Source organism: Lactuca sativa, chromosome 3 (assembly GCF_002870075.4).
Source record: "Lactuca sativa cultivar Salinas chromosome 3, Lsat_Salinas_v11, whole genome shotgun sequence".
In the NCBI taxonomy this organism is placed as follows: domain Eukaryota; kingdom Viridiplantae; phylum Streptophyta; class Magnoliopsida; order Asterales; family Asteraceae; genus Lactuca; species Lactuca sativa.
Window position 1 is genome coordinate 97,362,537 of NC_056625.2, and position 24,447 is coordinate 97,386,983.

Genomic DNA, 24,447 nt, shown 5'->3' on the forward strand with positions numbered 1-24,447 from the left:
GGACATGAGGAGAACCCGCTACCATGACATGCTCCGAGTTGATATTCGAGAGCATGTCAGTTTTTCAGCTTGCCCTACCTTGGACTCTATGATTGCCAGGGCGAGGGAGAGAGAGATAGATTTGGAGCACATCCGGAAGAGGAAGACAGAGGAGGGACAGGCAGGAGGGGCTTCGGGGAAGAAGCCCAAAGGACCAGATGGTAGGCCGAAAGGCCAGTCAGGACCGAGCTGCTGCAAGAAATGCAGCAGGCATCATGAGGGGGCATGTAGGCTGGGATCGTCGGGCTGTTATAAGTGCGGCAGGACGGGGCATTTCAACAGGGATTGTACCGCCCCTGCACCTGTGATACCGACGTCAGAGTTGTTGTGCTTCCACTACAACCAGAGGGGCCACAAGAAGGCCAATTGCCCCCAGTTGACAGCATCTGCGCCGGTTAAGGCGCCAGCTCCAGCTACCATGCGGATTACAGATGGCCGGCAGGGCAAGGCAGAGGCTCCGGCAGTGAGGAGCCGGGCGTTTCAGCTAACTACAGAGGAGGATTGCGCCACACCCGATGTGGTGATGGGTATGATTCTTTCCCTCTATCATATTTTTATGATGTTATGATATTGATATGTGCTCTGTGTATATGCGTTAGGATCGTTCCATGTGAACGGTATTCCTGTTCAGGTGTTGTTTGACTCGGGTGCCACCCGATCATTTGTTTCCCTTGCGCTTAGCAAGAGGTTTACGGAGCCTTCGGGCATGTTGGATTTCCCTTTAGAGGTAGAGATTGCCGATGATTGATCGCTGCGAGCGTCGGCAGTATTCAGGGATTGTGTCCTAAGGTAATTTGAGGAGTGCTATTTGGTGGATTTGGTTCCCATCCCTTTGCGGGGGAACAAGGTGATTATAGGCATGGATTGGTTGAGCCCTAATGGGGCAGTGATAGATTGCGCAAAGCAATTAGTGCGGGTTAGGACCCCAACTGGGGGAGAGTTGGTGATCCACGGCGAGAGGCCACAACATGGACCCACAGTATGTTCAGCAGCGAGAGTTAGACGCTACCTTCATCAGGGTTGTGCGGGATATGTCGCGTACGTTATGGATACCCGGGATGCGGGTAAGGCGACAGTGAGCGAGGTTCCAGTGGTGCGAGACTACACTGATGTGTTCCCATAGGAGCTTCCTGGAATACCTCCAGAGCATCAGGTAGAGTTCAGGATCGACTTAGTTCCTGGTGCGGCTCCGATAGCCAAGGCACCGTATCAGTTGGCTCCTCCCGAGATGCAGGAGTTGTCTACGCAGCTGCAGGAGCTGCTAGATAAGGGATTTATTCGACCGAGCAGTTCACCCTGGGGAGCCCCGATCCTGTTTGTGAAGAAGAAGGACGGGTCGCATCGGATGTGTATAGATTACTAGGAGCTGAATAAGGTGACGGTGAAGAACCGTTACCCACTCCCAAGGATTGATGCCTCTTTGATCAGTTACAAGGAGCATCTTGGTTCTCCAAGATCGATTTGCGTTCAGGTTATCATCAGATGAGGGTCAGAGAGGAGGATGTACAGAAGACCGCGTTTCGGACGCGTTATGGCCATTATGAGTTCGTGGTGATGCCGTTTGGGCTCACCAATGCTCCTGCCGCGTTCATGGACCTCATGAACCGCGTGTGTAGACCGATGCTGGATCGATCTGTGATAGTTTTCATTGACGACATCTTGGTTTATTCCAAGACGCAGGAGGAGCACAAGGAGCATCTAAGAGAAGTTTGGAGACCTTGAGGAGGGAGAGCTTGTACGCCAAGTTCTCCAAATGTGAGTTTTGGTTGCGCGAGGTGCAGTTTCTTGGGCACCTCGTCAACCAGAACGGGATTTCTGTAGACCCGGCCAAGGTGGAGGCCGTGATGAGATGGGAGGTTCCGAAGTCTCCATCCGAGATTCGGAGTTTTCTAGGATTAGCAGGCTACTATCGGAGATTCATTCAGGATTTCTCCAAGATAGTCGTACCCCTGACATGGTTGACTAGGAAGGCTGTGGTCTTTCGATGGGGGCCTGAGCAGCAGGCAGCGTTCGAGATTCTGAGATAGAGCTTGTGCGAGGCGCCAATCTTAGCCCTTCCCGAGGGCGTAGAGGATTTTGTGGTATATTTTGATGCGTCCATCTCGGGCTTAGGCGCAATATTGATATAGAGGGGTCATGTCATTGCTTATGCCTCGAGGCAGCTGAAGCCTCACGAGGCGAACTACCCGACGCATGATTTAGATTTGGGGGCAGTGGTCTTCGCCCTCAAGATTTGGCGACATTACCTCTACGGGGTTCGATGTACCATTTACACGAACCACAAGAGTTTGAGGTACCTCATGGATCAGCCGAATCTGAACATGAGGCAGCGTTGGTGGTTGGACGTGGTGAAGGATTATGATTGCGAGATCCTTTATCACCCGGGAAAGGCCAACGTGGTGGCCGATGCGCTTAGCCGTAAGGCGGCACCGATCAGGGATGTGTGTATGAGGATGACAGTGGTGACTCCACTGTTAGAGCAGATTCGGGAAGCTCAGGAGGAGGCCATGAAGGAGGAACATCGGAAGAGCGAGCGAATAGTGGGTCAAGTCACCTCCTTAGATTATGATAGCCGAGGGTTATTGACACTACACCGTAGGGTGTGGGTGCCGTATCATGGAGGCGTGCTCTAGATCTTGATGGAGGAGGCGCACAAATCCCGATTCTCTATTCATCCGGGGGCGACGAAGATGTATCAAGATCTTCGTCTAGATTATTGGTGGCCCTGCATGAAGCGGTATGTGGTGTGGTATGTCGAGCGGTGTTTGACCAGCGTTCAGTAGACACATCAGTATCCAGCGAGAGGCGATGAGTCGACCTCTATGAGTTTCTATAGCTAATGAGCGAGCAGTGTATGCCACGGACGTGATCCGAGGGTGTGTGCTTGAGATTTTCGGCATTGGGTTTCCGATAGATCTGGTCCCGATTGCGATGGGGGACGTATGTGTCATCGTGGGCATGGATTGGTTGAGCCGATATGGGGTCGTGATAGACTGCGAGCAGCAATTGGTGACGATTCGAGATCCTAGTGGGGGAGTGCTGACAGTCTATGGCGAGGGAACTCGAAGTGGGTCAACATTCTGTTTGGTTGCCAGAGCAAGGAAGAGTTTGCAGCAGGGCTGCAAGGGGTTCATAGCTTATATGATGGATACCCGGGAGACCGCGGGAAGGCCAAGTTTAGTTAATGATGTTCCGATAGTGCGTGAGTTCCCGGATGTATTTCCCGAGGAGTTGCCGGGTGTGCCTCCTGAGAGGCGGGTGGAGTTTCGCATTGATTTGGTTCCGGGGGCAGTGCCTATCGCTAAGGCGCCTTATCGCCTTGCACCGCCAGTGATGCAAGAGTTATCCTCACAGCTTCAGGAGCTGTTGGGGAAAAGGGTGTGTATCACCTGGTTCTTGGTACGTAAAAATTTACCTAAGTAGTTTGCATTTTGGCCTTAGACTCAGCGAGTTGTAGGCCCGACTCGCTGAGTAGAGACGGGTTTGGGAGCACGTTTACGTTGGCGACTTGGCAAGTCCACATTCTGGACTCGGCGAGTCCCCGCTGTCTGATGAAACCCTAAATTTCAAGGGTTTGCACCCTATTTAAACCCTCTTATCCGCCCCTAAGCTCGCCCCTTTTCACCCTCAGAGCTCTCTACTTCGTCCAAGCCTTGTTCCTTGTGAGATTGAAGCATTTTGGTGTGTTTTCTTGAGGGTTTGGAGAGGGAAGGAGAGTAGATCAAGAAGAGAAGAAGGAGGCTAGACATCCTTGTGTTATCTCAGTGATTTCCTTGAGGTATAACTCATTTTCCCTCTGTTTTCATGCTTATTGTCCCTTGTAGCTCCATGAAAGTCCTTCTTGAGCCTTTCCCCAAGCTTGTTTGTGTAATAGGGTTTGTAATAAGTTGTTTAGCCTCTAGATCTAGGCATGATTGAGCTCCAGGAGCTTGGATCTACTGCCTTTATGGAGCCATATTGCATGAAAGCCCTAGATCTACTCTTTTAGTGCATTTTGAGCCCTAAAACCTTCATTGGTGTTTATTTACACGTATAGTTGGAAACTTTACGTGTTAACCAGGCCCTAGAAACCCAGATCTATGTATGGTATGAGTTGGATTTAAGGATAATCGCGTGTATAGTATCTGCATGTGGCAGACTCAGCGAGTCGTTCATCTGACTCGGCGAGTCGAGTCGCGAGTCCCCGAGTTTTTCCCCCTTTTCGTGTTGCGGGTTGGAGTAGTGAGTCATAGGGTGTGACTCAGTGGGTTGGAAGCCAGTCTCACTCATGTAGTAACTCGGCGAGTCAATGCCATGACTCGGCGAGTTCAAGGCAATCTTCTTGCCTTAGGAACAGACTCAGCGAGTTGTTCATACAAATCGGCGAGTCTCAGCATAGAGTGTTCTTTGGATGAAGACGAACTCGACGAGTTGTTCATACAACTCGGCGAGTAGGATGAAGGACGTTTGGTCATCAGTTTAGAAGGAAAAATCGTCGAGTCGATGCCAAACTCGACGAGTAGGGACGAGACAATGGTCAGACAAAGGGATAGGGACTCGGCGAGTTGGCAGGCCAACTCGGCGAGTCGGGTCAACTAGAAGTTGACTTTGACTTTGACTCTTGGTTTGGTTAGGGGTAAATGGTCATTTACCCTGAGGTCGATTAGCAGCGTTTGACTAAGTGTTTGGTGGGAATTCCAGCCGGAAGATTTCCGGAGTAGCAGCAGCAGACAGACCGTTCCCACGCAGATCAGCAGCTACTACGAGGTGAGTTACCTTCCAGTAGCGGTGGGTCTACGGCCACAATGTCGGCCCACCAGTAGGAGTTATATGTTAGATGAGTTTCTTTGTGATATCATCTAGGTTTGCTTCTACCTGATATGTTATATGCTGTCATGATATGTATATGTGATAGTAGTAGAGTTCGGTTGTTAGGACCGAAGGGTAGGTCAGATACCCCAGATATGTCTGACAGTATGTGATGATATGTTTATATGCTATGTTATGATATATGTGATAGTAGTAGTAGGGGTGAAATAGTCCTCGAGGATCGGTTGTTAGGACAGATGGGTAGTCAGCACCCCATAATGGCTTGATATGGGTAGTCAGCACCCTAGAACGGCTTGACACGGGTAGGTCGGCACCCCATAATGGCCGTACCGGGTAGGTCAAGCACCCCAGAATTGCCCGACAGTATGTATGATATGTGATTGTATGGTATGTGGTATGATGGGGGAACTCACTAAGCTTCGTGCTTACAGTTTTCAGTTTTGGTTTCAGGTACCTCTTCTTCGAAGGGGAAGGAGCTGGCGTGGTAGTGGCACATCACACACACGCTTTGTATTCCGCACTATGAGATCTTCCTGGGGATTTGTACTCTGACGTTGTTATGTTTTTATAAACTAGTTTCCAGACACGCACATCTTTGATGAAATGATATGATCGGTGAATGTTTTATTTCTAATGTTTTGCTAATTATGTGTTTGAAAAATGAAAATTTTGGCTCGTATTTTTGGGACGTTACAGGGTTTATTCGACCAAGCAGCTTGCCTTGGGGAGCGCCGATCCTTTTTGTCAAGAAAAAGGATGGTTCGCACCGGATGTGCATCGACTATCGGGAGCTGAACAAGTTAACGGTCAAGAACCGTTATCCGTTGCCGAGAATTAATGATTTGTTCGATCAGCTTCAAGGGGCATCTTGGTTTACCAAGATAGACTTGAGGTCTGGATATCACCAGATGAGGGTGCGTGATGAGGATATCCAGAAGACAGCGTTCAGGACGCGATATGGGCACTATGAGTTTTTGGTGATGCCTTTTGGGCTCACCAATGCACCAACATCGTTCATGGATCTCATGAACAGAGTATGACGGCCGATGTTGGATCGATCGGTGATCGTGTTTATTGATGATATTCTAGTGTATTCTAGATCCCGAGAACAACATGAGGAGCATTTAAGGAGATCCTCGGGGTATTGAGTTCGGAGAGGCTTTATGCCAAATTCTCCAAGTGTGATTTTTGGTTACGAGAGGTCCAATTCTTGAGGCATCTTATTAATCAAAATGGGATATTGGTCGACCCGACCAAGATTGAGGCGATGATGAGTTGGGAAGTGCCGAAGTCCGCCACGAAGATCAGAAGTTTTCTGGGGTTGGCCGGTTATTATCGGAGATTCATTCAGGATTTCTCCAAGATTGCAGTGCCACTCACTAGGTTGACCCGAAAGGGTGTTGCTTTTTCATGGGGTCCGGAGCAACAGACCTCGTTTGAGACTCTTCGCTAGAAGTTGTGCGAAGCCCCGATGTTATCCTTTCCAGAGGGAGTTGAGGATTTTGTGGTATACTGCGATGCATCGATATCAGGGTTGGGTGCAGTTCTTATGCAGAGGGGGCATGATATGCATCGAGGCAGCAGAAGCCTCATGAGGCGAGATATCCCACCCACGATCTGGAGGCGGGAGCAGTAGTGTTTGCTCTGAAGATTTGGCACCACTATTTGTACAAAGTTCGGTGTACCATTTACACGGACCCTAAGAGTTTGAAGTATTTGATGGATCAGCCCAACCTGAATATGCGGTAGAGGAGATGGTTGGATGTGGTGAAGGATTGCGATTGTGAGATCCTGTACCACCCGGGTAAGGCGAATGTGGTAGCCGATGCCCCGATACGAGGTATGTGTAAGAGAATGACCGTGATGACTCCGGTGTTAGATACCATTTGTGAGGCCCATGCAGAGGCTGTGAGACCGGAGAACCGCAAGAAGGAGCGAGTGTTTGGGCATGTATCTGAGTTTGTGACTGATAGCCGAGGGCTTATGACTTTTCATGGTCGGATTTGGGTGTCGTTTATAGGCGGGGCACGTAGTGTTTTGATGGAGGAGGCACATAGAACGAGATTCTCGATCCATCCCCGGGCCACTAAAATGTATTTGGATCTGAAGAGAGACTATTGGTGGCCTTGTATGAAGAGAGATGTTGCGTGGATTGTAGAGAGGTGCTTGACCTGTTGTCAGGTTAAGGCTGAGCACCAGCGTCCACATGGCAAGTTGCAGCCACTTGAGGTTCCCCAGTGGAAGTGGGAACAGATTTCTATGGATTTCATCACCAAACTGCCAAGAACCCCAAGGGGTGTCGATGTGTGACATCCCCATTTTTACGGCCAGAAAATACCGATTTTGTTTATGCTTTGTTTAAAAATCAGAGTACTTCTTTTAATAAAAATCTTGTGGAATTTGTTCCCAGAAAACCACGATAAATACGTTATCAAAACATTTTCGAAGAAACGTATTTTATTCATTTCAAAACACTTGGGATGTCATCGTCAATACAGAAACATAAGCATAAACAAAACTTACATTTATTTACACTAGTGATCTACATCTCTTTAAATCTCTCAGTGTAATGAGACTTCGTATCAACACCTGTGATAATAATAAACTGAGTGGGTCAGGTTGGGAAACTTGGTGAGCACATAGGGTTTTCAACCCACAATAATATAATTATTATGTTTAAACATCAAACAATCAACCCAATTACCCATTCCCGTTATCCTCACATTACATCCCTAAAACATCTAACACAAGGGACCTAGTCTAAGGACTATCATCGGGATGGACACTACTGCTAGGGGGATTCCTAAGCAATAAATATCCTAAAGGCAACCATGTGGGGGATGGAGTACACCTGGTGAGCACACAGTTCAAATAAACACACAATTCGAATAAACACCTACAGGTTGCGAGCCTGCTAGTGTTCCACTGGACTGTCTAGAATAGTCTGTGGTCGTCATCTATACTCCGCTAGATGACTGGATCATCAATAACATCTATAACGAGGCCTCTCATTATTTCATTTTATCACACAACAACTAACACATCTACCCATGTTTTACCCTAACATTTTCGTAGATATAAAATACATATACAGTTTAAATCATTGAAAACATGTATAAAAATGTTCATCCAGCATAGATAGCAAGTATTCAGATAATATGCACACATAGCACGTAATTTATATAAAATAATCCGTATCTATGTGTATGCTGAAAGTAACTATGCACTCACCTGATTAGGCAGTGACTCTTCACTCGGACAGCACTTCGTTACTCTTAAAACAATTTCCTCGACAAAACCTAGTATCAATATGAGTATATGACTAGGGTTTAGTCTGACGTTAACCGCGACTAATTAATAGTACAACTATTATTATTATTATATAAGCGTTAAATAACACTCAATATAACTCATAATAATAGCCCAAATACTTATTTTAAGGTCCTAATAACATTAGTATATTAAAACATAAGCTATACTAAAGATAGGTTAGGCGTAGCTCACTTACAACGAGTTTTCTCGAAAATCGGGCTTCGCTGGAGCAGCGTTCCCGAGCCGAAAGGCTCTTTTCTCAGGACTCCGGGAGCCTCGGGGCTTCCTTCAGGTGCTAGGGGGTTTACCTAGGCTTTTAGGGGGGTTAGGGGGCTAGAGAGAGAGAGTCTAGAGAGAGAAATAATGGTTTGGAAAGGTGTGAGAATGAATGGAACCCGGCACCTCTATTTATAGGGGTGCTGACTGATGGACTCGTCGAGTAGGTGGACCTACTCGCTGATTTGGTGCATGTGGCAGCCTTCTGGTGGTGCCACGTGTCCAATTCTGGTGATGCCACGTCACCCCCTATCGCGTATCAGCCGTCAAACTTAGAAAAATCATAACTCTCGCATACGAGCTCCGTTTTTGACGTTCTTTTTTTCAAAGCATAGGAAAAATCAAGATCTACAACTTTCATTTAGACTCCGTTGGCTAATTCTAGACCGATCTCAAATTTAACAATAGGAGGCATTTAGACTGTTAAATGACCGCGAAGAATTCGTAACTCCTTCATACGAACTCCGTTTTCGTCCACCTTTTTACCATTGAGTTCCTATTAATGAGATCTTCAAATCTCATTTAGGTCGTGTAAGCCAAAAACCGCTCGAACTAAAATTCGAGTTTCGGGCTGTACACTGCTAAGCCGAAACTTCGAAAAATCATAACTTCCTTATACGAAGTCAGATTTGGGCGTTCTTTTTATGGATTTTCTCGGTTTAACATAATATACAACTTTGGTTTAGATTAATAAGGCTAAAAAGTCTTCTATCGTAAATTCACTTTTTTTTACGCTTCCCGGTGCCGTGCCGGTTCTGTCGTAAAACTTCGAAGGGCCATAACTTTTTCGTTAGAACTCGGATTTCAGCGTTCTTTATATGTACGGAAACCTTGAGACATATTCTAAAACTTGGTTAAGATTATTTATTCTAAATAATCTTTTGTTGAAAAGTCGTTTACGACCCCTATTGCCTCTAAATTGACTAGCCCGAATCTGCGGGCGTTACACGATGCAATTTGGGTGATTGTGGATCGATTGACGAAAAGTGCTCACTTCCTTGTTATCAGTGAGAGCTATTCTGCAGAGAAGTTGGCAGAAGTATATGTGATAGAGGTGGTGTCTTGGCATGGGGTGCCGATCTCGATTGTGTCAGATCGAGATGTACGTTTTACTTCTAGGTTTTGGAAGAAGTTTCATGAGGAGTTGGGTACGAGATTTCATTTCAGCACTGCTTATCACCCTCAGACCGACGGTCAGAGTGAGCGGACTATCCAGACACTCGAGGACATGCTTCGGGCATGTGTATTAGACTTCGGAGGAAGTTGGGACACGTATCTGCCTTTGGCTAAGTTTTCCTATAACAACAACCACCATTCGAGCATCGGTATGCCTCCCTTCGAACTGTTGTATGGAAGGAGGTGTCGGACTCCCATTTGTTGGGGAGAGGTAAGACAACGTATGGTGGGTAGTACGGAGATAATACTCCAGACGACTGAGCATGTTCAGCAGGTCAGGCAGAGGTTGCTGATGGCTCAGAGTCGCCAGAAGAGCTACGCGGATAGGCGTCACTCAGAGCTCGAGTTCCAGGTTGGTGATTTCGTTATCCTGAAGGTATCACCTTGGAAAGGTGTGATTCGATTTAGAAAGAGAGGCAAGTTGGGGCAACGATATATATCGGTCCATTGAGGGTGATAGCTAGGGTGGGCAGAGTAGCGTATCGTTTGGAGCTACCTGCCGAGCTGAGTCAGATTCATGATACCTTCTACGTGTCTCGGTTGAGGAAGTATATTGCCGATGAGTCAGCAGTGGTTCCATTAGAGGACATTCAGGTGGACGCGAGCCTGAACTATGTTGAGAGGCCAATCACGATCCGAGATAGGAGGATCAAGGTTCTGAGGAACAAGGAAGTGTCCTTGGTTCAGGTCCAGTGGCAACATCGGAAGGGGTCCGAGCTGACTTGGGAGCCGGAGTTAGAGATGCGGGAGCAGTATCCAAAATTGTTTGCAGAGCGAGACTTCAGGGGAAAAGTCTGATTCTAGTGGGGGAGAATTGTAACGCCCGGTTTCCCAGGTACATTAATTAATATTATAATTTGAATTGTGTTGAGGTGACTCGACAAGTTGGTGCTTAGACTCGTCGAGTCAGGTCGCGAATGGGTGACGTGGAAAATGATTAAACTCAACGAATCAGAGAATGCACTCGCCGAGTCAGAGCTGGCGAAAGAAACCCTAATTTCTCGGGTTTGGGACCTATTTAAGGACCCTTATAGCCACCATTTGCGGCTACCAGACCCTTGAGAGAAAACCTAAGAGTGTTTGAGCGTTTGTGAGAGGAAAGAAGCCATTATTTGATCTTTGTGGGTTGGTTTGCAAGAAGAAGGTGGTTCCAACTTAGAGGAGGCCAAGAAGGTTGCATATCTGTGGATCTCGAGCAAAGAACATCATCCTTGAGGTAGCATATCGATCCTTTTTCTGTTTTGTTGAAGAATCCATGGATCTAGGGTTTTCTATACCCTTTCTTGGGATGATTGTTGGATATATGGTCCCTTATCATGTTTAGACTTCGGATCTAGACCCATAGTGGTCCAGAGAGCTTAATACATCTTGCTTTATGATGAGTTATGGAAGAAATGGGCTTAGGATGTTGTATTTGGGGCAAATGCTTCAAGTAGAGTTATTTGGACGATGCATGAGTATCAAGTTTGAACCTTTACGTGTTTATTGAGCTTGGGAAGGTCAGATCTATGGATTAGAGGAACAGATCTGACCTTAGAAGGCCATTTGAGTTCGAGCATGGAATGAACTCGCCGAGTCCATGAGCAGACTCGACGAGTCGGCCCGGGTTGTCCCGTGACTCACACAGTTGGTGATTCGCCGAGTTGGGGCAAATGACTCGGTGAGTCAGTTGGGATTTAGGGGACTTGAGTTCACATCTGAACTCGCCGAGTCAGTGCCTAACTCGACAAGTTGGGTCAAAGGGTGGCCATTTACCAGTGTTGACCAGAGCTGACTTTTGTTGACTTTAGGGCATTAGTCAAACTAAGTCGGGGAGGTATTAATTAGAGGTGTATTTATACTATATGAGGAAGCTAGGTCAGAAGATTGAGCACGAGCGATCATCCGACATCTTCGAGATGAGTCTTCTCACTATGCCTTACCCGATGGGGTAATTATGTGTGACCAGAAGGTCTTATGTGTATGATGAAAATGTGATGTATGTTGTATATGTTATATGTTATGATATGAGTATGATGATATGGACCGGAAGGTCAACAGAGCATGGACCGGAAGGTCAACAAAGTTATAGGATGGAAATCCCCTGAGACACATGGATCGGAAGATCCCATAGAGCTATGACCTGGAAAGGCGTATGTGCTGTACGTGGTATTTTTTATGAACTCACTAAGCATTATTGCTTACCATTTGCGTGTTATGAGTTTTAGGTACCGGTGATGATCGCGGGAAGGCGCCAACATGATCAGCACACACTTATGGTGGAGATGTTTTGAGATTCTGGGGATTTTGATTTGCACTTATGCTATGTAAAAACAATTGATACACGTTTTTGAGAATTGTGATTGGAGTATTTTTATTAATTTAAAATGAAAAATTGTTTTGAAATTTCACGGTGTTACACAATTGAACATAGATGAACATAAAAAAACTTAAACGAACAACATAAACGAACGTTCACAAATGTAAATGAACGAACGAGACCATTGTTCATGTTCGTTCGTTTAACTAAATGAATGAGAATTTGTGTTCATGTTCATTTATTTATTAAATAAACGAACATAAAAGAACTTCCCGATGAATAGTTCACGAACATTCAGTTCGTTTACAACCATAGTTATAATTATATGCCTTTATTTTAGATTATACATTGAAGCCGATATAATTTATGCACTTATAAAGGTATTATTAGTGATAGCGTGCCCCTAGGCATGCCAGAAATGCCAATTGGATGAGCAACATAATCAAGCCCGTCAACCTCCTTTGCTAAGCCAACATTCGTTCCGTCCTTAGATTAAGTTACCTCTTAGTAATCAGAATATGACGTGGAACCCTTGGTGGAAAGTCGGCAAGCGACAAACCATCACTGCTAACTTCAGTACAGGTGCACGCACCACTACCATGGTTAAGTAAATCATGGATTAGGCAGGGGACAAATGTACGATCTACCAATCAACGCCTCTGTCTTGATCAGGGTGTGACACTCCTGTCCCACGAAACTGATACGTACTTAGTGTAATATCCAGTATGCTTGAATCATTAGAGATTGAATATGTATTTGAAAATAGCATTTGTGTACGAATATTTTTATTGTGAGATCAAGAGAAGGTAGTGATAATGATTTTTAGAACCTTGTGAAAATGAGAGTTCAATTGTTCTGTGAAAAGCAAGCATGCAAGGACGATTAAAGTATGTTTATATGCTTTATTTATTTGAAGCATCTACATATAAGGAAGGATTTTCGAAAAAACCAACAATATATTTTATGAAAAATTAAAACAAATAAAGCTTGCGATTCTAGAAAATTTTACTCAAATGAGATCAGTGATCCATGACCATATATTATCTACTCCTAAACTAACATTTAATTCCACATATGTCTACAACGAAACTTGAACCCTCGACCTCAAAGAGAGAGGGCACCACGTGATACCGTTGGGCTAGAAACCATTGGATAATATTAGTTAAATCTTCAGCGTTTAATATGCATTAATTATTTTCTTAAAATAACTAAAATGATTGGTCCAGAATGAATCGTACATGCACACAATAGATAATAAAAACATTTAAACATATATATATATATATATATATATATATATATATATATATATATATATATATATATATATATATATATATATATATATATATATATATATATATATATATATAATAACAACAACGTTAAGTACAAAGATATTATTTTATTGACCGACAAATCACATGATTCATGACTAAGAAGTCTTGAGTTCGAGCCTTCTTATAACCATTCTTTCCATTTCTTTTTATAAAACGTGCAAACAAAAATTATACCCAACCAATGTTAACCAAATTAAATGACTGATATGAACATATTGTATAAAAAGTACGTGGGGTACTTACTTAAAAAGATTACCTAGAATAAAGTCGTAAAAAAATACAACTTAATGATTTTCTTGCAAATATTCGCTTTAAAATAAAAAGTTTGAATGAAAATTGTGGGATAATTACGAAAATAAACAAAAAAGATAAAAGTGTTAATAAGTTGCAAAGTTAAGGGTTTTATTGTAAAAATAGAAAACTAAGAAACCACTTCAAAAGCGAAGTGCTGTTATATAATCTCCGTAGATTCGTTTACGCACGACATTGAACACCCTAACACTTCCCATCCATCCCACCACCTGTGTTTGCTATTCGATCCTTCTCTGTGTAAAATCCATCGACACAACACAGGCTGATGCTGGCTTCCCCTTCATCGTATCTGTCGAATTCTTTTTTTCTCTTTGCGCACAATACATCAACAAGTCCACAACACACCGAGTCTTCTTTGACTCTTCCAAGAATCGATTATATCATTCAATTCATCATGCCTAATTTTTATTTTTACAAATCTAATTTATGAATTGTGGCTGTGAATTTGTTTGCACAAGTTTATAGCTACATCATTAACCTAATTTTTGTGAATTTATGATTTTGTTAATTGTTGGAACAGTGGAAGCTTATGTTTTATTTTTTGCTCTGCTAGATATGTAATTGCTAATGTTATATAGTTTTGTGAAAACTTAATTAGTTGGCTAATTGTTGGAATATAGTGAGGGGTTACAGACGATTTATTCCATGTTAATTTGGTCCTGGGTTTTGGCCAGTTGTATTTTGTAGATATAGTTCGTTATCAAAGTTTTCTTATTGCTTGTGGTTGTAGATTACTTGTGGATTCTGGAAAGCATTGGCTGATCATTCCATTCTATTCTATTCCTTTGCAGATATTTTGGAGCCACAAAACAAATTGCATAAGGAAAGATGCAATGGATGTAGAAAGCGATAGACTAAGCAGCTTGCCAGACGATCTTATCCATAAAATAATTTCTTTTATTAGCATCAAAGATGCAATAGCAACCAGTGTTTTGTCATCTAAATGGAGGTCTATCTGGACTTCAATGCCCTATCTGACTTTCGAAAATCTCAATCATGGGCCCAGCATCTCCAATTTTATTTCTAATGTTTTGTCTCACCGTGATAATGAAACACAAGTTTCTTCGGTCAGTCTCGTACTTGGGAAAAGAGTAAGGGATGATGAATCTGTTACAGACATTCTCAATTGTGCATTGTCTCACAATGTCCAACAACTCAGTGTTACGCGCTCGCCTGAGAAAATTGTTGGACGCCCCCTCGTTTACCGATTATCATCAATTGCCACATCAGCGTGGGACCTCCCAGCTTTAACGACATTGCATCTTCATCATATCCAATTGTCTGATGATAATGATTTTTTCTCCAAATTCACCAATTTGAAGAACCTGTTCTTAAGACGATGCACATTAATGAAGGGAGCAAAAGTTTTGAATATTTGTCTTCCTCGACTTTCAGATCTTACACTTGAATATATACGTATGGATATGGAATTGAAGGAGTATGTAAATGTGGCTGCACCTCAACTCCAGAACCTCACTATTAAATGGTGCGCTGGGAAGCATCTGATTTCTGCACCTGGGCTCGCCTCCTTGGTGATAGAAATTTCTCATCCATGGCAGATTTCTACACCAGGCTTCCCTTGTTTGGAGAAGGCTGATCTTTGTATGAACCATCCATTCATTGCAGATGCTCATGAAATAGTTTGTCTGCTTCAACACCTCCGCAGTGCCAAGCTTCTTATACTTAGCTTGGGGATTCTACAGGTATCGTATTGGTCATTCATCTTACCAAGATTTTTAATCTCAACACTTGGTTATGACTTATGAGTATTGCATTCATCTATATCTAACTGACTTTCGTTGTATTTTCTGCAGCGTCTTTTTGAAGAAAGGGAGGTATATCTAGAGTTCTTGCATTTGGCTGCTTCACTTGAACCTATTATATACATACATTATTATGAAGACGACATCGATCTATATGTAATTTTCTTTTATTATATTTTCTGCAGCATCTTTCTTCATCCATGGAACTAATCCCACATCAAACTTGTGTGTTTGCTAACGCAAGGATATTAAAGTTTATACCAAAATTGCCGGTTAAGGTATACTTGGAAGTGCAGGCAGAAGAGAAAGTAACTGAAATAAAAAACTACGATACTTCTCCAGGTGCCATCTTCCCAATGGTATCACATAAGGTATTTTCACAATGCCAGTATATTATTGATATTTTTTCATCATTTTCCTAGTTTATGCAGTAAAGTGTTTTTTTTGGACGACATACATAACAATACCAAAACACACAACATTATAACATTGTAACATTATGAAACTTGAAATTTAGATGATTATGGAAACACTGCAGGAGATTAAAGTTATGGGGGATATGGCATCAGCACAAATATTTGTGAAAAACTTGAGACTGTTTCTTAAAGAATGTAAAGCAAATACAAATAACAAGGCTCAAATGGATGAACATGGCAAACCACAGGTTGAGAAGCCCTGGGCATGGGAATTTCAGTTGAACCTTGGGGAAATGATGGCACTGATTAAGCAAAGCAAATCTGTAGCATTGGAGACTTGTCTCATCATGGCAAAGTTTAGGCCAAGCAGTAGTGAAAGATTACAGATTATTGAATGGTTGCAGGAAATGCGTTCATTGTTTCAGTGCATTGAAGGATTGATGACACCCAAGAAGGATGTGATGCAACCGATTTTTTCTAGATTGTGTGAAGATGCTACCATTCTCACTAATAGTATATTGGGATGGATGAAGACCAGACAGGAAACTCAAGACACCAATGTGCTTAGTATTTAGTATTTATTGTTGTTTTGGTATTGTTCTATTTCTGCTAAGTTAAGACTCCTGGATGATTATTTTAACCTATTTTGGTAGATGTTATTATCAACAACTTTAATTGAAGAGTAAATTACAGATTTGGACCATGTGGCTTGTTCCAATCTGCACATTTGGTTCAACTTTTGAATAATTGATATGAATGGTCCCTATGGTTTCAAAATCTTGTACTAGAGGTCCATGAGGGGCAGTTACCCTCTAAGAAGCTATTGTTATGTATATGTGAAATGATGAAAATACCTCTGTTTTTTTCTTCATTTTTTCCATTGAACTTGAGGAACGACTTATGTCATTTACTTGAAAAGAAGAAACTAAGGATGAATTTGATGGGCTTTCTATATTCTCTTTCCTTGAAATTGTACATGTTTGAAACACTCATGTTAAAATTCTGATTTTTTTTTTGTCAAATTGATAATTAAAATATAAAATAAAAATGAATATAATGAGATGCTACTTACGAGTTCAATTATGTATTGTTTTTATATTTTTCTCTTTTCTCGTAGACACACCAACTGCTTAATTAACTAATTTAAGTTAAAAACTAAAAGAGTCCACTCCTTAGTAACTCACGATCATTGAGGCAAGTTATCACAAATCAGTCTAATAGAGAAAGAAAATATGTATATGAACACAAAAGTTTTATCAAATATCATTTAATGATAAATCAAACCTTGAAGTGTGAGCAATACATACATACATGATATTTTAAAAGAAAACTTAGAGAAATTTACAAAAATGGTCCCTATGGTATGGTATAATAGGCACCTATAATCCAACTTCAATAAAATGGACAAACTTGGTCCTTGTGTTTAGTTGTTACTTGTTATTGATGATCTCTAAGTTGTTGAGGTGGGTTTAGTGTTGGGTAGGTTGATTAGTAGAGAACATATTCAAATGGATCGTTGGTTGTTAGTTACCGGTAACTAGAATGAGATGTATGTTGTTCTTTGTGGTTTGGTAAAAAAATGAACATGGTACTATTGGCATGCATCCATTTTATGATCATCATCATTATCAAGTCCTAAATGTGTATGGAATAGGGATGAACATTTGGACCGGGGAATCGGCCGGAACCGGAACCGGAACCGTATAGAACCGATCGGGCCGGGACCAGGACAATATTCTTGTGGATTTTTGGAACCAGGAACTGGAACCGGTAGAACCAGCAAAAATCGAAACCGTGTATTGCTATTTCTCGAGGACCGGTTCCAACACCGAAGACACGGCAAGAATCGGTAGGAACTGGGAACCGGGAGAACTGACAGTTAGGTTCGGTTCTTAATTTCGGCCGGGTCCGGGTTAGGTTCGGGCCGGTCGGTTCCTTTGCTCATCCCTAATATCCATGACATGTATTTTAAACATCTTGTTGACTTATGTAGGGTTGGTATGAGACAAATTGTGAGTGCATCAGTTTGTAGTTTGTATTGATTTTGTGCTTTTTCATCCAATCTCTATTATTGTGCTTATTGATGTCGAATATATCATCTCTATTTTCACATCAGTTTGCAAAGAAAGAAAGTGATGGAATGTAGAGGGAATTCAAGTAAATTCCCAAAATTCGAACCATTAATGGAGTTCTAGTAGTCTCTGGATGTGGAATCAAGCTTTGATTATGATTCTAACTAAAATTCAACATCTATGAGCTTGATTCACCATTTGGCTGAGTTTTGGGTTTCCAAACCCTAGGTAATGAGGGAAATCCGAAATTGACTCATGATCTATGATTTGTTGGAGTAAATTGACTTTAATTGATTTGAAGTTCCTAGCTTCAGATTAAGTAATGAACTCATTATCATGAGCTATAATATTCAATAGAGGATTTATGATTAATTATTGCTAGGTAATGATATGTTTGTGAGTTGAATCTCATGAATAGGTTGATTTAGGTCTAATTTTAATAAAACCCCAAATTAAATTGTGATATTAGCTCATTACATCTACTGGAACTATTATGATTGAGCAATCTAAGTGAAGGTCAATGTGCACAGGGGAATATGGAACTCATGGAGTTTTAACTTGATTTAAGTTTTTGCTGTGTTTGGCTACCAAATGGAGAGGAGGAATCATTACAGATGACAGTTACAATTAATTTTGTTTCCTAGTTAAGAAATAGATGGAGAGGAGGAATCATTACATGCTATCAATGAATTAGAAATATTCAAAATAGGATATACAAAAGTTCCTCGACTCATGTGAAACTTCCTCAAACTGTAACAACCTAAAATCATATATTGGTTAGTCATTGCTAAATTAATCAATAATAATGTAAAGAAATTATACTAACAATTAAGACAAATTACCTTATCTAGACCTCATCAGCTTCAGACTTTGATATGGCTCCATTCTTCATTAGCAACTTGACCAAATAAGACACAAATGTTAGTCAAAATATAATAGACATAAAACCAAGATTAAAGTGAACTTTACCAGACATCAAAGTCGACCTCCTTTTCTTCTATCAATAGACCAATCATCTTCTCGTGCCCTTTTGATGCAGCAATATGCTGTTTATGTGTACTGATGCATAAATTTAGTGTTAGCTTAAGCAAACCTAGACATAACTTATCTGTTCTAAAACATAGAAAGGTACTATTTAAACAAGCACTTTTGAAATAAATTAGTCCTTAGTTCAAGTTCAACAAGCTTTTTTTTAAACCTAATGAAACTATTTTGTGAACATCATGTATGAATAGCATGTTTTGTGACTATTATCATACAACACAAAATTGTGCATTGCATTTGGCCAAAATCAGACTGGATTGAAATCAATGGAACAAAAAATAAAAAATTTTGTCCTACCAAAATAAGTGAAAATTGAGATCAACTTACCAATGATGTCTTTCAATAATCTTTTATGTTCACGTCAATTTCTGCAAGGATAGACTTGTCATCAAAATAAGCCAAGAGGTTGACCTTTGCAGCACGCTCACGACTAGTGAACATCATTTTTTGTTTCCGTCATCTGATACAACATACATGTTAGAAACGTAAAAGAATTAGCAATAGAGTTTGTTTGCTAAACTATTTATGTAGAAGCACATTTTTTACCTTGGACAGGTTTTCTAATACTATTTTTTCTGAATTAACACTAGTTGATGATATTGGCTGTTTTAAATTCAATGTGGTTGAAACAGTTCACACATTTCAAATACTTAAATCTTGTTCCATCAAAGGGCAATGTTCTTTACTATGGTTGACATTGTTGATTAAGCAACATTCATATGTTTCTAAACCTTATTCCAACTCCATTCTCTCTGTATGTCCTAAAGTTATTGGATGTGAAATGTAATAGAGTCAAAAGTTTAAATGTGTAACTCTAGGAAGTTAACTTGGTGTGGCTTAATCACTTTCATCAACAAACTTCATTAGTGATTGTATATGTTTGAGTAATTTTTAATCAAAGTGGTTGACCCTAACTCATATCTAATTTCTGATGCAGATTGAATCGATTGTGGATTCTTGTATTCTGGTTATAAATGTGTCAGATTTGTTATCAATATTGATAACCCCAATAGAATTTGCCTTCATCGAGGTGTTACCTAAAAAAAATAATTATCTGGAGATAAATGAGGGATTTTTTCCCTTGATATGGTGTAATTCTTGGAAGCCTGCAGTAATCATCATGACATGTCTCATTGTACAATGTTGAGACTAGTCCATTTTACTATATAATCGAATAATCTATTCTTATAAAATTATTGTTTTAACTTATTTTAATCTAATTTATTGTGAATAATTACAGGCTCACACTCTCTTATTATTTGCCAAATCTCATTCTCATTGCATGTCTTCCATGTGTTTACCTCTTCCATGTATGTATGCTCAGTTACTTGATGAAAAGTTGATAGTATTTCTGTTTCCTTTTTTGTTGAATAACATAACACCAAATTTAGTGTTATACTATTTGTTAACACAAAATATAGTGTTATAGTTTCATTAGGTACAAAACGGTTCTTCTATTTTGAATTTATACATTTGTAGTTTATCAAAAGTTTTTATAGTATAAAACACAATACATATTTACATAAAACACATAATTGACATATATTTCAATTGAGTAATATATATATATAAAATACTTTTCTCAAAATATAACCTGTAAATTTGTTCTAATAAACTTTATATAAGTCAAAGTTAGTATAAAACAAATAAATATAAGTTGTTGCAAAGATTTAGTGTTTTTACTTTATAGTATGTTTTACATTATTTTTATCAATTTGGTGTAGAAGATAGTTTTCAGGGTTGGAGATTATTAAATGTAAACCAAAACAGTGATTCTTAAACAAATTTTTCTTATGTTCACTTTATATAGATTGTTACTAAGAAGAATGTGTGCATGTCAAAATTCAGGCACTTTGTGAAAAAGAAATATGGATGTGGATCCTTCTATTAAGGATGCTACGTTTAGAAAGAGTGCAACTTTTTTTATAGAGACCGATGACATTATTGTTGGGTTTATATCCACACAAGCTATAAAGATTTGGGTTGTAAAATTCATTGTGTTTTCACTTGGGTGGTTGTGCATTCTTTTATTCAGCTATTTTTATGCTCCCTCGAAATGAAGGAAAGACGTGGTTAGGGAGTTTAGCATTGGGGGGTTTAGCTACTCTAAATTTAGAGATGTCGGATTCTTGAGCCTTTATCTTACATGCTTGTATTTCTCTACGATAACTATAAAAACAATCGGTAAGTTCAAAACAAAACTAAAATATTTTGCTTATTTGACCTAAGGTTATATGCAAATAAATTGAATAATAATATTGACTTTTTGCATTTTTCTAATAATGTGAATGTGGATTTCTTTTCAGATTATGGAGGCATTCATCCCACAAGTGAGATGGATATAATAATTACAAAAAATGCAAATATTTTAGTTTTATTATTCAATTTATTTGCATATAACCTTAGGTCAAATAAACAAAATATTTTAATTTTATTTTGAACTTACCGATTGTGGTTGTAGTTATTGTACACAAATACAAACATGTGAGATAAAGCCTCAAGAATCCGACATCTTTGAATTTGAAGACATGCAATGAGAATGATATTTGGCAGATAATAAGAGAGTGTGAGCCTGTAATTATTCACAATAAATTAGATTAGAATAAGTTAAAACAATAATTTTATAAGACTAAATTATTCGGTTATATAGCAAAATGGACTAACCTCAACATTGTATCATGAGACATGTCATGATGATTACTATAGACTTCCAAGAATTACAACACCATATCAAGGAAAAAAATCCCTCAGCTATCTCCAGATAATGTATTTTTTTAGATAACATCTCGATGAAGGCAAATTCTATTGGGGTTATCAATATTGATAACAAATCTGTCACATTTATTACCAGAATCCAAGAATCCACAGTCCATTCAATCTGCATCAAAAATTAGATACGAGTTAGGGGTCCACCACTTTGATTAAAAATTATTCAAACATATAGAATCACTAATGAAGTTTGTTGAAGAAAGTGATTAAGCCACACCAAGTTAACTTCCTAGAGTTAGATATTTAAACTTTTGACTCTATACATTTCACATCCAACAGCTTTAGCACATCAGAGAGAATGGAGGTGGAATAAGATTTAGAAACATATGAATGTTGCTTAATCAACAATGTCAACCACATTGAATTTAAAACAGCCAATATCATCAACTAGAGTTAATTTAGAAAAAAAAAAAAGCGTGTCCTCTTTTGTTCAATCAACCACTTTGCTCAAAATTATAACCTATTTCCACACCGTTACTGAGAACTTTTCAAAAACAGTTAATAACATAGGCATAAAAGATTACTATATCGATTCCAAATAAAAAAAAGTAAAGAAAATGCACATCAAAAGAGGGTTTATGGAATCAGTGGGGGTCGAGAGGAAAAAAAGGGTTATTGTTAGTGTTGAATGTTAATATTCATTGTTTCCATCTTTACTTCTTCACTAATCAGTAATGTGATGAAAAAAATCGAATACCGAAATCCAGTCTAAAAACTTACCTAGGGTGAAATTTTGTAATGAAGAATGAGAATCAGAGGCTGAGAGTTGTTAGCTTCCTGTCGAAGTGTCGACTTCGTTGTTGAATGTAGATGAGAAACAGGTGTGGTTCGGAGGAGGATCAACGAAGATTTATCAACAGAACAGTGAAGAGAAGAGTGAAGAGTGCAAGAGTCAAATAAGGTAAATATCAGGGATAATTTCTGGAAACCTCTAGAAAAATCTCACCATGGAAAAAATTTTAATAAATTCTTAAATTTAACTTTTTCAACAAAATTTAACTTTTAACTTTTTTGAAAAAAAAATCTAAAACACAGACTAATTTATTTATTTTAATAATTCTTGACCTCATCAGGTCATAGAATTTTTTTTTAATAAATTCTTAAATTTAACTTTTTAAACAAAATTTAACTTTTAACTTTTTTGAAAAAAAAAAACTAAACAACTAATTTATTATTCATTTTAACAATTCTTGACCTGTTCAGAAAATTATAAGACTAAATTGTTAGTTTTTTAAAAATAATGAATTTTTCTATAGATTCTGTCAATATTTGTATATAATGTATAAACATATTTTTTATGTATTTATATATATTTTAATGTATTTTTTTTAACAATTTTACATATTTTTATGCACTTTTATGTGTTATTTTTCTATGTATTAATATTTATAAATATTTTTACATATTTATATATTTTTGAAGTTTTTTATATCGATGTTTATGTATTTTAAAAATATAACATATTTTTTAAGTATTTATATGTATTTTACATATATTTTAATGTATTTTTATGTGTTTTTTATGTATTACGTATAACGACCCAATTTTCAAAAGAAAATTTTCATTTTTAAAATATCAAAACATTTCTAATCATCCATGAAATCTCGACACAATTGTTTTCAAATTCATACATCAACAAATTTTATTTCAAATCTCAGAGTGTCCTAAAAGAAAAACACTGTGAGAATGCACGTCGCGTCATCAAACCTTGCCCTTGCCTTTAGGCTCATAAGTACCTGAAACAATCAACAAACTGTAAGCTAATGTTTAGTGAGTTCCCCATAGCATACCCCCACACAGTCCACATATACACATAATCATATTAGCTATAAAAGCTACATAAATCACATAAGCCATGCATACAACATATAAGGAAGCCATGGAAACCCTCCAGGGTCTTATACCTAGTGCCACTGGAACCCCCCGTGCTCTTAACTAACTGTCATGGGAAGTTGGGAACCCCCATATGGTCTTCCTGCCATTGGAACCCTTATATGGTCTTCCTGCCATGGGAACCCCCACATAGTCTTTACAATCAATAGGTGACATACAATCCATACAAGCAAATATACTAGAATGTCATGGAAACCCTCCAAGGTCTTACATATAAGTGCCTCGGGAACCCCCCGAGGTCTTTCATGCGAGTATCACAAATAACTAGCACATCACATATCACATAACCAACTAATCATAACTCAGAACAATAATGGCTCGGCCTTGGTGCTTTTGACCCATTAGTATGGTGAGGAGACTCGCCTTGAGTGAATGCTGAACTGACAAGATAAGATCAGATAAATCGCACGCGCTACTCCAACTCAATTGCTTATAGTCATCATGTGATTAACTTGTCACAATCCCGGAATACCATAAATGTCCTCAAAATCAACCCTGGTCATGCTGGTCAAAGTCAAGGTCAGCAGTCCATGTTGACCTCAACTCGTCGAGTGCACCAACAACTTGTTAAGTTACTCGAGTAACTCGTCAACTCACTGAGTTACCTGTGTAACTCGTCGAGATCCTTAATGTATAGAAGACTGAAGACCCATGTAGACCGAAAACTCCAATCCTTCACAAAAATCACTTGGAATCTCGAAAACGGGTAAACCCTACCCGACTTGTCGAGTAGGCTAAGGAACTCGACGAGTTCCTTCAGTCCTTTTTGCGTTTGAACCTTTTTAAGCTACCCCAAGGCTCCAGATTGCAGATTTGGCCTCCTAAGGCATGGTTTCTACGTAAAGTTGCAAACTTTATGTGCATGCAAGCTCTTAAGTGCCAAAACCAAGCTAAGGGAGGGGTTTTAACCAAAAGAAAAGGGCCAAT

The 24,447-nt window shown here is 39.7% G+C and overlaps 1 protein-coding gene and 1 long non-coding RNA gene across 7 annotated transcripts; one reads left to right on the forward strand and one right to left on the reverse strand.

Moving 5' to 3' along the window:
* The first annotated feature begins 13,697 nt into the window (after positions 1-13,697).
* Positions 13,698-16,445, forward strand: LOC111895827 (putative F-box/FBD/LRR-repeat protein At4g13965). 3 transcript variants are annotated; one of them, XM_042900246.1, is made up of 5 exons: positions 13,698-13,848; positions 14,355-15,266; positions 15,378-15,398; positions 15,512-15,697; positions 15,844-16,445. In XM_042900246.1, exons 2-5 carry the CDS (start codon positions 14,397-14,399, stop codon positions 16,315-16,317), a joined length of 1,551 nt encoding a protein of 516 aa, XP_042756180.1. In that variant the 5' UTR covers positions 13,698-13,848; positions 14,355-14,396; the 3' UTR covers positions 16,318-16,445. The 3 variants fall into 3 exon arrangements, with proteins under 3 accessions (XP_042756180.1, XP_042756179.1, XP_042756181.1); XM_042900245.1 differs by having other exon boundaries at positions 13,707-15,266; XM_042900247.2 differs by having other exon boundaries at positions 13,707-15,266; positions 15,865-16,445.
* Positions 16,446-18,349: 1,904 nt separating this feature from the next.
* LOC111895844 (uncharacterized) lies at positions 18,350-22,521 on the reverse strand. Of its 4 annotated transcripts, none has more exons than XR_002851698.3 (7): positions 22,348-22,521; positions 21,523-21,736; positions 21,305-21,430; positions 19,186-19,318; positions 18,784-18,873; positions 18,657-18,712; positions 18,350-18,574 (listed from the first exon to the last, which is right to left on the reverse strand). It is a non-coding gene; the product is annotated as an uncharacterized LOC111895844 (long non-coding RNA). The 4 variants fall into 4 exon arrangements; XR_006189312.2 differs by lacking the exon at positions 21,305-21,430 and adding an exon at positions 19,672-19,822 and having other exon boundaries at positions 21,707-21,736; positions 22,348-22,518; XR_006189311.2 differs by lacking the exon at positions 21,305-21,430 and having other exon boundaries at positions 22,348-22,518.
* Positions 22,522-24,447: the final 1,926 nt, after the last annotated feature.